Source organism: Pristis pectinata, chromosome 31, assembly GCF_009764475.1.
Source record: "Pristis pectinata isolate sPriPec2 chromosome 31, sPriPec2.1.pri, whole genome shotgun sequence".
Taxonomy (NCBI): Eukaryota; Metazoa; Chordata; class Chondrichthyes; order Rhinopristiformes; family Pristidae; genus Pristis; species Pristis pectinata.
This window is the reverse complement of record NC_067435.1, coordinates 7,169,803-7,182,848: the sequence shown is the minus strand read 5'-3', so window position 1 is coordinate 7,182,848 and position 13,046 is coordinate 7,169,803. Positions and strand designations below refer to the sequence as shown.

Here is a 13,046-nt window from a genome sequence, read left to right as displayed (position 1 = left end):
TTTTGAGTGTTCGTACAATCATTTATCCGCTAACTCAAGAGTTATGCACCCAAAAGCATTCAAAGTCACAATAATTTCTAACCTATGAGTTTTATTTTTGTTTCTTATCTGTGTGCTGCTGTCTGACATGACCATACAGCAAAATTGGTTCTCACATTCCCTCCATGCATCACCTCTGGACTGATCTGAGCCCCTCTTGCAGGGAGTAAAAAAAAATAGGGGTGGGGGGGTGTGGAAAAATTGCACAAACCTGCTATTGTTCGACAGAATATTCTATGAGCTGTCTGCACAATGGACATCATATCCAACAGGCTTCCCTGGTGCCTGCGTTTAGATCCTGTGAATACTAATCAGGCTTGCCTGAACAATGCAGCTTTATCTAATTCAAAGGCCCTGTTAGTGTCAGTCCACACATAGGGTTTGATTTCTCCGCCGCTCATCTGTATATAAATGTAACATCTTCTGAAAAATGACAGAAGAAGCCTCCCTCTAACCCTTTGACTGGGCTGACATAAACCTTTGTACTAAACCTGGATTTCAAGTAATTGAAAGATCTTTAATACCAGGCCCCATGTTCACTGACAGCCTCAATATTTTTCTTCCTGTTTCCTCCACTTTGACATTTGAGCAAAGGCAGATGCATTTTATGTGAGGGTATCCTTAAAAGGCTTCATCATTGAAATAACTGTGGGAGGATAAATATTAGCTGCTGAGACTCAACTACAAAGAAATATAAACAGTTTAGATTTTATTTTGGCACCCTTTGCACTTTGACCTGTCAAGTGCAATGTTGAGCTGTGCAACAGGGTGAAAGGAGTTGCAACAAAACTCATGAGAGAACTGCATCCGCTTTAGTAAAGATGGCAGGATTGTTCAAAACGTATATACATCACTTCGACTTGTAGATAACTCCTGGGGTAGTGTGGGTATAGATCGGGAGGAGGAAGGGGATTGGGCATTGAATAGCTTACTGCCACTGGCAGTCTGTTCTTGGGGGGAGGTACGAAGGGTGATCAGAGCCTTTTAGTGAGTGACCTGGGGAATGAGAGAAGGTGGCATGAGGGATAAAGGGAGAATATAATGCACAAAAAAAAGTTATCTTTGGCCATTTTTTGCATTATTAAGCTAGTTTTACATTCAATCCTCCTCAGGCAATTGAGGGTTTATTAGCAATTTTGTGCAATTAAATAATTTCCTTCCCCATGACTTTTGACAGCTATAGCTCCAAAGACACCAGCCTCGATTTTCCAAGTGCCCAACTCTTCAGGTAATCAAGGCACAAAGTTGAGCTCTTTGACCAAGGGGGGCACTGCAAGCAGAACTGCACTGAGGAACTGCTGAACAGCCAGGAGAGCAGTTGAATGCCTTGTGTCTGTGATAACTGGTTGTCTGCGGTCCAAGGCTTTGACAGCAAGGAGGTCAGGGGCTCACCCTCTGCACATTTGCATTCGTATCCATTCGGCCTGTCGATGCACTTGGCTCCGTTCTGGCAGGGGGTGCTTGCACATTCGTCAATGTCAATGTGGCACATCGCTCCAGTGAAGCCTGCAGAGTGAAAGGAAGAAAAGAGGTCAGTGTTCCCTGCTGTCAATCTCCACAGTGAATGGCCAGACAGGCTCGAAGGGCTGAATGGCCTATTGTTCCTATGCTCTTGACAGAGCAGGCCACAAGCCCAGCAGTGTTAAATAGGTCAACCCTCTGTGAGGACCAAGGTTCACCGTAAACCAATTACTGACTTCAAGCAGACTTACTGGCAGACTGTTACATGCCTACTATTCCCTTCCTGTGAACACAAGAGAGCTGGCCGTAAATAAAGCCCCTTAAACCCACTCCATCATTCAATAAGATTGTGGACAAGTTGATCTTTGGTCAACTCCATTTTCAAGCCAATCCCCAATTCTCCATCAATCCAAAAATCTCCATCTCAGCCCTGAATGACTCAACATCCACAGGTCTCAAGCACAGAGCTTCAAAGACTTATGACTCTTACAGATGAAATTACTCCTCATCTCCATTTTAAATAGATAATCCCCCTATACTGAGACTATGGCCCCTGCCTCTGGATTTCCCACCGAGGGCAACATCTTCTTAGTATCAACCAAATAGTTCCTAGGGTTCAAAAGCTCTCCCGTGGTTCCATCTTCCCAGCTTCCCCCAAAGGAGAGAGCAGGGACAAAACTTCAGGTAGCCAATGTGTTTTGTAAAAAGGACAGTATTCAAGAAAACTATGCTGTTGCTGGCAGTGAGAGTAACCATGTTGTACTGTGGGATCAGTGGAATGGCACATCCTACAAGACTGATACAAACCCCTCATGGTTAACTGACCAACCTTTTCACAGATTATTTTCAATGCACCCATCTTTAGTCTCTTTTTGTAGCTTAGCCATGTCTTCACATCTGACTTGGAAGATTGTGTCCAAGTCCCACTCTGGAGACTTGAGGACAAAGTGCAGGCTGACACTGCAGCTAAGTACCAAAGGAATGCTACACTGTCAGTGGGGCTATCCTCTGGATGAGAGGAGAAAAATCTCAGGGCACTATTTTGAAGAAATCCATTGGCATGCTCCCCAGTGCCCTGGCAAATATGGATTACTGACACGACATCAATAAAGGAAATTATCTGCCTATCACATCCCTGCTTGTGGGGCCCTGTTGTACAACAGCGTTGTACAACAGTTTTCCTGTTGTACAACAGTGACTACACCTCAATAAGTATTTCATCGGTTATAAAGTTGAGACTTTGAAATTGTGGAGAAGTTCCAAAAAAAAAGCAAGCACGTTCCCTATTTCATTACTGAATGAAAGAACCAATTCTGTGATGAGATACCTCAAACTCAAGAAAGACACGAAAAATAGAAAGCTGGGCAAAATGTGTCAACCTGTATTCTCAAAATTCACTGTGCTTGTTGTTTTAACAGTTCGATCAGTCCACAGGTTGTGGGCACTGCCAGCATTACCCATCCCCAATTACCCTTCGAGCAGGTGGCTTGCTCAAGCCATTTCAGATGGCAGTTAGGAGCCAACCATGCTGTTTCAGGTATGGTGTCACATATGGGCCAGACCAGGTGAGGACAGCAGATCTCCTTCCCTGAAGCACACGAATGAACCTTGCCCTTTTTTGACAATCCCGATGTTTCCAGGAGAGGGTCACTGACAACAGCCTTTGATTCCAGATTTTAGTCCATTACTTGAACTTAATTTTCTAGCTGGCATGGTGGAATTCAAACTCAGGTATTCCAATCAAGAGCCCAGGTCTCACAATATTAGTCCTGTCAATTAACCACTGCATCACTGGATTCACTTTTGATGTGGTCAGTAACTGAGGACAGCATGTTGTATATGACCCAATCTTAAAAATATAAGCTGCTAATTCAACTGAATGCCATGTTCAACAGAATCCAAATATGAGTAAGAGTCGTTCGGCACAAAATCATGGTTAAAACTTGTGTTAATAAAATTCACTTCATACTTTCTTTTAGACAATATGGACTGCAGAGTGATTCTGAAGGTGTGCTGCACTGTTAGAAGCACTGTGTCTTGGATCATTAGGGATGGAAGATCCCATTTCAACATCCAAAAAATTGCCAATGGGTCATCCTCGGCAACTTCCTCCCCTGCCCCAACCACCAGCATACCCCCTTAACCTCAGTCAATACCCAAAAAAATGGAGTTGTATTTCACTTTACATAGGAACATAAGAAATAGGAGGAGGAGGAGGCCATCTGGCATGTCGAGCCTGCTCCGCCATTCAATAAGATCATGGCTGATCTGGCCATGGACTCAGACCCACCTACCTGCCTTTTCCCCACAACCCTTAATTCCCCTACTATGCAAAAATCCATCTGTGTCTTAAATATATTTAATGAGGTAGCCTCTACTGCTTCCCTGAGCAAAGAATTCCACAGATTGACAATTCTCTGGGAAAAGCAGTTTCTCCTCATCTCCGTCCTAAATCTAATCCCCTGAATCTTGAGGCTACGTCCACTAGTTCTAGTTTAACTTGTCTTCCACTTTAACTTGTCATCCAACTTCCTGTGTACGTGGGATGTTGCTGAGTTTGAGCAATCCCCGTGCTGGTTTATGCAATAAACGCCGCACTCTCAAGTAGTTCACTGCTGTGGGGAAGTGGCGAGATAGGATCTGGTACCTGTGTGAGCCTTTGCTGATTTGCACTCTCCATCACATAACTGAGGTGTATTTGGCTTTAGTCAACATTTAATGAACCGATATTGTTAAAATCAAAGAGCCTTCCAACACTGCCCAGTAAACAGGAAAGTTTACAATGTGAAAGATACAGTATGTGTGTCATAGCATATAATAGTCAGTTACGGCACAGGTAAGGTTCCCCCAAATACCCTTGGGGTTCTGCTGCATACGATCAAAGGAATGTTGGTATTTCATTTCTTTTGACTGGCTTATGGCTTCTCAACTGACCCACCAGGCGGTGTTTGTTCATGAATCAATTTTTTTTTCTCTGGCTAATAATGAACTCGCCTTCAATGGGAAAGATTCTTCTCATGGCCAAGGTTGAATGGGTAACTAGGGCCAACTGCCTCATGCTGGCAAGGAACTCCTCTCCGCAGTTCAGGTAAGGAGAAGCCTGGACGTAATCAATGCAAACCCAGTGGGCTGAGATGCAAGAACAGGCCAGGTGAAATAACTGGGAAGAGAACAAGACATGGGGGATATTTGCAGATGTACATGTTCCCCTTCACAAGTATCACTTAGCTGAGGGGAATTGAGGGATTTTTTTTTAAGCAAAATTGCCTAAATTTACATCTGAAATTTATATTCCACTGCTCGCTAGAATCGCAACAAAAAATGTATTCAGAAACTTGGGAGCTCTCTGTCAATGTATTCCTGTGTCAGCTTACTGAGAAAGGAAAAGCAGGGTGACAATTCAGAATAAGAAAGGAGAGCGGGAGCACCGGGCGGACTGACTGAATCTGACAGCTGTATTCTGAGGTGCTGCTCCTTCAAGCAGACCGTCAATGGTTGCATGTGAGACACAGTGAGCATATGAGGGGCCCTGTGTCTGCCCCAAATGTAAATTGTGCCTAAAAGAATTGAGCCTCCCTCTCATTAAGAGCAGCTACTTCTCAAGCGAGGGGAGCAGAGGCCTTCAGAACAATTGGGACATTGTCTGCCTCAAGGAGATAACAGACACGGCCCCTCTTGTCAATCAGCCACCAACAGTGAGCTTCTTCAAAGGACAGGCTGGGGTATACTACACCCTGACCCCTGAATAACCTCACAGTTACAAGAAAAGTTGGTGATGCCTGGTCTGAAGGCCTCTCACGAGTTAGGCACCTACCAAGCAGCACACAGGGGAGGGACTGTATTGGTGAAAATGATTTCGGTACTCAGAGCAATCTATTTTCTAATCTGGAATTTGATCTTCAGTGCAATTAGCTAATTTTTTTTTGGGCAGAAGATCAGCCAGTCAGTTTGGACAGTGTAAGTATGCAAGACACTCAAGTCTTTAACTCTTTGAGGCCTACAGAGCCACATTTCTCCATCACCAACTCCAGTCCTTGGTACACACTATTGGCTCTTCTCTTTGTCACCAACAATTTGCACTATCTTACTATACTGAGAATCCTGATGACACTTCTTAGTAACGCAATTAAGGCAAATGTGACGTGGTCAAGGTGACTGAAAGGTTTGGTGGGACTGGTGGGCTTTAGGAAGCATCTAAGAGAAGGTGTAAATCCTGGAACTCTTTCCTAGAAGTACTGTGGGAACATCTCTACCAGCAGTTCAAGAAGGTAGCTCACCACCATCTTTACAAGGGCACTTATGGTTGGATCACAGCACTCGCCTTACAAGCAAAGCCCAGACCATGAAAAATGAATTAACAAAAAGCTCCTGTGAAGAGCTCCTGCATCTTGGCAAGATTTGCGTGCTGTATGAATGCAAGCTGTTATTTCACCAAGATGACTCTGCAGTGTAATGGTGAGGATCTGATGCAGAGCAGAACCACTCTGACCAAGGAGTCCACATCCTTACTTTACTGTCCCATTAGCACAATTTGGAGGGAATTGGGTTCCTGACCAACATTTCTTCCTCAATCAACCACAAACGTCACAGTGGCACAACTAGTGCAAGCTGCTGCCTCAGAGCTCCATGGATCTTGGTTCAACCCTGAACTCAGGTGCTGTCTGTGTGGAATTTACACGCTCTAACTGTGACTGCGTGTGTTTCCTCCGGGTGTTTGTGTGCTGTATCTCTCTACCACTCAGACGAACTGGTCACTAACCTCACTGCTATCTGTGGGACCAAAATGATCAACTGTTGGTCCAGAATACAAGAGTCACCACATCAGAAAGTATTTCACGAATTTGAAACAACACGATGTCCTCAAGAGATGTGAGCAGATTGCACAAAGTGCAAATCTTCAAGTTTTCTTGTAAAAATTACAAACTTCAGCAGCACACATATAAAATAAAATTCTGGATCAAGAAATACGCTAATTTAGTTAGTAATTATTTATGGGGACGAACCTGGAACTGCAAGGGGGTTATGAATGGGAAGCATTATGCACACAGAAAGGCAATGCAGTGTGTAACCATCATTTACATGTGAACCTCTCACTGCTTGTTTGTGTGGTCTAGGTTCAACTACTCAGCAGCAATCAGTGTCAAAAGCCCATTTCTCTAGATATCATTAAAACAGCAATGTCAATGGATAGTGAATCATGGTGGGGGAGGATGGGTGGGAGTCACTGCTCATCCAATCAGCTGTTATGACCTGGAATGCAATGCCTGGAAGGGAGGAGAAATCAGATTTGATTGTAGTTCCCATAGTGCAAATACTTGGAAAGGAGTTGTTTTCAGCACTATGGGGAAATGTTCTTTCAAGGAGTTAGCACAGGCACTAATGGGCCAAATGGTCTCCTTCTGTGTTGTCTGGGCGGCACACTAGCTCAGCTGCTGTCTCACAACTCCAGCGATCCAGGTTCAATCCTGACCCCCGGCACTGTCCGCGCGGAGTTTGCACGTTCTCCCTATGGCTGCGTGGGTTTCCTCTGGGTGCTCCAGTTTCCTCCCACATCCCGAAGATGTGCGGGTTGGGAGGTTAATTTGCAGCTGCAAGTTGTTGATGGCAATACGGGGAGAATAAAGTGGGATTAGTGTACAATTTGAGTAAACAAGTGCTTGATGGTCTGTGCAGACAATAGGCCAAATGGTTTGTTCCATGTTGTACGACTTAAAGACTCTGAGACCACGTAAGATTCTATCAGTGCTGTAGGGCAGTAAATGGAGCCATTTGCCATGCTGCCTTCTCCATTGTTCCAACACACCACCCCAAAGGGTAGCCTAGACACTCTCCTTGGGGAAGTGAATGACAGCTGGTACATTTCCAGGACCTCTGAAAAATCCCAACATTTCGTTTAATCTAACGTTATCCGACCGTATCCAGCTGCATTCCTCAGATGATATTTCCATGGATCCGGCAGGACTGTTGCCATGGGAACTGTATATCTTGGACTCAAGACAAAATCAGTCACAGTGGCTGTTGCTCACTGGTGTCACTGTGACATTTTCTTGTGGTGAAATAAAAATTCAAGTGGCCCTTGGCAGGAGTTCCCAAGAGCCTTTTCACCTGGATTTTTCCCCACTGTTCGTCTGAACTTTATCTCACGGGTGTGCTTTATCAGTCAAAGACCAGAAATCCTCAACACTATCTCCCTCCCATTTCTGCATTACCATGGGGTAATGTTGGACAGCATGCAAGGACAGAAACCTGCAGTTATATAACACTTCCAATAAGTGAAGTGTTTCAATGTACTGCTTGGGTGTGGCATCAAATCTAATTTTATATCAAGGCAAAGCGAATGATCCCAGGTTGCTGGAAGATTGGCCAAAGGGGTGGGTTTAAAGGAAGGAACATATCGGGAGAGGGAGAGGGAGCTCCCTCGAGTGGGCAATTTTCCTGAATGGTGTGAGAGGCAAGGGATTCAATTGCGTGGAAAATTTGGAAAAGGCAGGATTCTTTTTTGATCAGAGTAGGTTGAGAGGAAACTTTAGTAAAGGCAGGCACGGTAGTGCAGCGGTTAGCATAACGCTTTACAGCGCCAGCAACCCGGGTTCAAATCTGGCCACTGTCTGTAAGGAGTTTATACACTCTCCCCGTGTCTGCGTGGGTTTCCTCCAGGTGCTCCGGTTTCCTCCCACATTCCAAAGACGTACAGGTTAGGAAGTTGTGGGCATGCTATGTTGGCGCCGGAAGCGTGGCGACACTTGCAGGCTGACCCCAGAACACTACGCAAAAAGATGCATTTCACTGTGTGTTTCGATGTACATGTGACTAATATAGATATCTTATCTAAAATGTGAAAAATCAAGAAGGGTTTGGACAACTTGTTTTCTGTGGTGAAGAGTCACAAACTTGAAGACATAACATTCAGAAGCTGTATGAGGGTTCTTCACACTGGCTTTGGTGATCAGGAACATGCTCTCTGAAAGGGCAGTGGGGATGTTGTGTGAACTTACCAAAGGGAATTGCATCAATGCATGCAAAAAGGAAACAACAGAAAGAGGCGCTGGTAGATTGGTGGTCCAAATACCTCCTGAATCCCAAACCTGATGAGCTCGGAAGGTACTGACAACTAACCCCAATCCCACTCCTCTGAGATTTCCCACTAGACACTGGAAAGCAACCACCAGCAATGCACTGGGTGATTCCTAACCTCTCCGCCTGTGCTGCTTCCCCAACCTAAGTGAGTTCACTGCCTCAAACCCAAGACCGATCATGTCTCAGTGCCTCCTTGCCTGCTGTGGCTCAGTGGGAAGCACCTTTGCCTCTACAGGTCATGGGTTCAAGTCTTACTTTAGAGACTTGAGCACAAAAATCTAGGCTGGTACTTCCTGCATAGGAAGTACTGTCTTTTGGATAAGACATTAAACTGAGGCTCCATTTGCTTCAGGAGGTGTAAATTATTCTGAAGAAGAGCAATGAGGTTGTGGTTTTCAACATTAATACTGGTGGAAGAATAAACATCATTATTTATCAGACCAATATCATATTGCTGTTTGTGGGATCTTGCTATATTACTCCTTACCTGATGGACACTTGCAGATGAAACCATTGACAATGTCTGTGCACGCACCATTGTTGACACATGGATTACTTTCGCATTCGTCAATATCAATCTGGCAGTAAGTTCCCGTAAACCCTAGAGGTTATAACACAGCAAATTGTTGGTTTGACATGTTACATGGAAGACAAGCAAACAAAAAATCAGAGAAAATCTGACAGAGCAGGAGGTCATTTGGCACAGTGTATGTCACCCTAATCTTACCTCCAACATTCCAGCACCAGATCTGTCACTGCAGGTCACAGCTCTCCAATTACACATCCAAATACTGTGAGAGTTTCTGCCTCTCCTGTGCTTTCAGGCAATGAGTTTCAGACTCCCGGAGCTCTGCGTGAAAATGTTTGCCTCACCTCCCTTTGAACCTGTGCACCAGTTGCTTTAAATCTGTGCCCCTGGCGTTCGATTCTTCTTCTATGGAAATAGGTCCATCCTATATCATGTCCCCCGATTACTTTGTCATCCTCAAGTAAGTTTGCCCTCAGCCTCCTCGGTTCCAAAGAAAATAATTCCAGCCCATCCAATTGTTTCTCAGAGCTACAATTTTCCACTCCGGCAACATCCTGCGACCTCTCTGATGCAATCACATCTTTCCTATAATGTGGTGTACTGAGTGTACTTGATTTTAAATCTTTATACTCACATGCACACGTACATACATCAGCAGCAATACATGTAATGAGTGTAGGAAGTTTCAAGCATGAGAACGTTTGATGATCTAATCTTGACAAGCAGTGAAGAGACTTAGACTAATTCCCACTTACATCTTCTCCAGACCCATCTATTTCTTCACTTGACCCATTCCACTTCCTTTTGTCTTCGATCATCAGACCCTGACAATTGTTTTCCACTGTATGACACACATCTCATCCTCATCTAGTTTGCTCTTCCTGCTCCCACCCTCATTAACCCCTCATTCTGGCTTAAAACCGGTTTCAATATTTTAAAAATAGACATGGATCTGAAATATCCTTGCTTCTCTCTCCACAGATGTTGCATGGCCTGCTGTTTCTAATGCTTTGTTTCAGATATACAGTACTGGTAAGGCCTTACCTAAATTGCAATTCTGTGAGAGTGCAGACTTTGCAATACTTGGCCTCTGTTACAAGGTTTTAAGCCAGGTCATCAGTGTCAAGTGTTAGGCAACCTGCTCCTACACACACATCCTGTCATGCACAATGACTCTCTCTTTCACATAAACACCCACTCTGACACTTACCCTTTCAGAGCACACGCAGTCTCGCGCGCACACAGACTCACACTGACTCTCTCATACACTGCCACACACACACACACAGATCTGTTCTGGTATCCTGGTATCCTGCCTAGAAAGGTGTGAAAGAGGGCAGAATGACAGTAATGGTGGTGCAGCACGAGAAGATCAGTGCAACTGGGGCCTGGGTGAGGCATCAGTGGCCAGCAGAGAGCAGGAGAAATTGGTGGGTGTGGTGGACAATCTGAGGAGCCCTTTGCAAATTACAGATCGTCCCTGGGTAAAGAATCGGTTCTGTTTTCACAAACATCCATAAGTTGATTTTGTCGTAAGTTGGAAAATACACAGAAATCACTCGATGTGGTAACCACACCTCCGAGGTACTGTAATGAGTGGCATCAAAAGCACATAAGACTGATAAGAAATAAGTTACTACAGTGGAGAGAGAGGAAACTAGTTCTGCCATTCATAAGAACGAATGTATGCCCATATGTTGGATATTTGAACTTAATGATATGGAGCCCACTTGATATGCAGCCCAGGGTCGGGCTGTACTGCTATTAATAAGAAGCCAATTATTACCTTTCGGCAATTTTGTCTGTCTTTTCTGAACTCAGTTGCAATCTTTTGAGGTTCATCTCGCAATTAGTTGGGAACAAATGTCGGCAATATCTTTCCGACATGGTCCTAATTAAGTTTTGTTTCAGTGTCAACTATGTGAGATAGCTTCAAAAGGGTGTCAGTAAGCAGTTTTACATCCATCCTGACTTTTATTTCCACTGACAGAACCAAGAAAGTTGGAAAGTAAACTACACAATGGCAAGATCTATCCCAATGATCCTTCTTATTAATCAAACCAACAGTGGAAGGCGTGATTCGGCTTAAAAGTACAGCAAGGAATTAAGAGTTCAATTTAAAAGCAACATTCTGGTAACATTGAGCTTTGTCTCAGTGATTACAGGAGGGAAGGTAGGGCTAAAGGAGGTTAGTAATTTCACTCTAGAAACCCTGGAGATTGTATGGGCTATACTGACAGATGCATTTGGAATGACAATGTATCACAGTTAGGAAAAGCACATGAACAAGCCAGACTTGAAATGTTGTGATTAAATTGAGCAGATCATTGTCTCATGGGGAATAAAACAGGAGAAGCAGGATTTGGATCAGGCATACAGACATAATTCAGCTTCCATTTTATAGGCATATATTTTGTTCTATCGTTACACTGACAGTATAAGTTCCGATGTCCAGATCTGTAGTACAATATTAGTATGTAAACGTCACACTGTGAATACCATACTCTCATCAAGAACAGCGCCATATATCTCCACTGGAAAAAAGTACAATTAATGTTTACATCAGATAAATGTGAACCTACCAGCAGATAAGGTTGATAGGAAGTGACAGATTACTTAGAGATATAGAAAATTAACTTGTACATATATACATAAGCAAGCTACTACAGACAGATTCCTAGTGTTTACTATGATATTCCATGGCCTATCAGGAGTACACCTTTAAGAATATTTATTTAAAGGGTACTACAGAAGAAAAGGTTATTTATGTTGAACAAAAATGGACAGGAGGAGAATCTAAAGTGCAACAGTTACATTGCCTGGAATAACACATTACCAGTTAAGATATTAGGTTTCACTCTGATATCAGAGGTCATCAGAGAAAGCAAATTCAGCTCTTTAGAAGAAAGAAATCCTTATTATTAATCAAACCACGGGCAAGTCTTATGCACAAAGAGGATAGAGAAAATGCTTCAAAAATTCCAATTATTCTAGTAGTCTCTATCGGGTATTTCTGATTGGCTGGAACACAAAAGTGAGGTCACACTATGTGGGTGGAGGGTAAATAAAACAAAGATTATGGCTTAGAAGCGGACTATTCAGCCCACAGTGGTCACAGCAGCCAAAGATGGAAATCCGGTTAATCTCACTTCCCAGCTCCAAGTTCAGATCTCAGAAGGTTACAGTTCAACTATATACATTTTAAATGTAGGGAGGGCTTCTTCCTCCCCACGCCTATAGGAAGTATCCACACTTTCCCCTCTCCACCACCAACCCCCCTAACAAACCCAAGTATACCCCATTGAAAACTTTAAACCCGTGTTCCCTGTCCTTAAACCTTCTGCTAGTGGGAAGAGCTTCCCTCTCTAAACCAGCCCTGACATTGTCCGCCTGCATCAAACCTCCTCTCAACCTTCTCCTCTCCTCGGAGGGCAATGTCAGATTCTCAGGTCTAACCTGGATGCCTTCAGGAAAGGTGAGTAGCAGAGGAAAGAGAGGTTTGCAGAGGTGAGACAGGAAGAGGGAGGAAGCCCTGTGGAGCAGCTGTAACAGGTGAGGCCACAGAGCAATTTGAATCAATTCATTCCCTGTGTGCAGCAGAATAGTAGAGATCACAAGTGCCGCTGATGAGCCAGAGAGAGACAAGGTAAGGATAGCTGGCTTTTGATGAGCTGAAGTGCATGGGGAGTGGTGGGTGGGTGGATCTGCCTCATCAGTGGGAGAAGAGGAGATGGAATGGCACAGGAAGAGGGAAGCAATGTCTGCAGAGGTGGGGTAGGTGCAGCCAATAACAGAATGGGAGAGTGCGGGGCCTTATGCAGAAGGTGGAACAGCGCACAGAGAGCCAGAGGAAGGGGGTCTCGCAAAGGGAGGTGGACGGCGGGGGCAACAAGCAGAGACTGGGGCCGCATGCCAGACGTGGGCGGGGCCGTGCACAGAG

The 13,046-nt window shown here is 44.3% G+C and overlaps 1 protein-coding gene across 1 annotated transcript in view; it reads right to left on the bottom strand.

Moving 5' to 3' along the window:
* The window catches only part of notch3 (notch receptor 3), a 168,322-nt gene that overhangs the window by 56,203 nt on the left and 99,073 nt on the right, over positions 1 to 13,046 (bottom strand). The window contains exons 9-10 of the mRNA XM_052041847.1: positions 9,065 to 9,178; positions 1,432 to 1,545 (exon numbers count right to left, since the gene is read on the bottom strand). Coding sequence (XP_051897807.1) covers positions 1,432 to 1,545; positions 9,065 to 9,178 — 228 coding nt within the window. The remainder of the gene's footprint in view (positions 1 to 1,431; positions 1,546 to 9,064; positions 9,179 to 13,046) is intronic.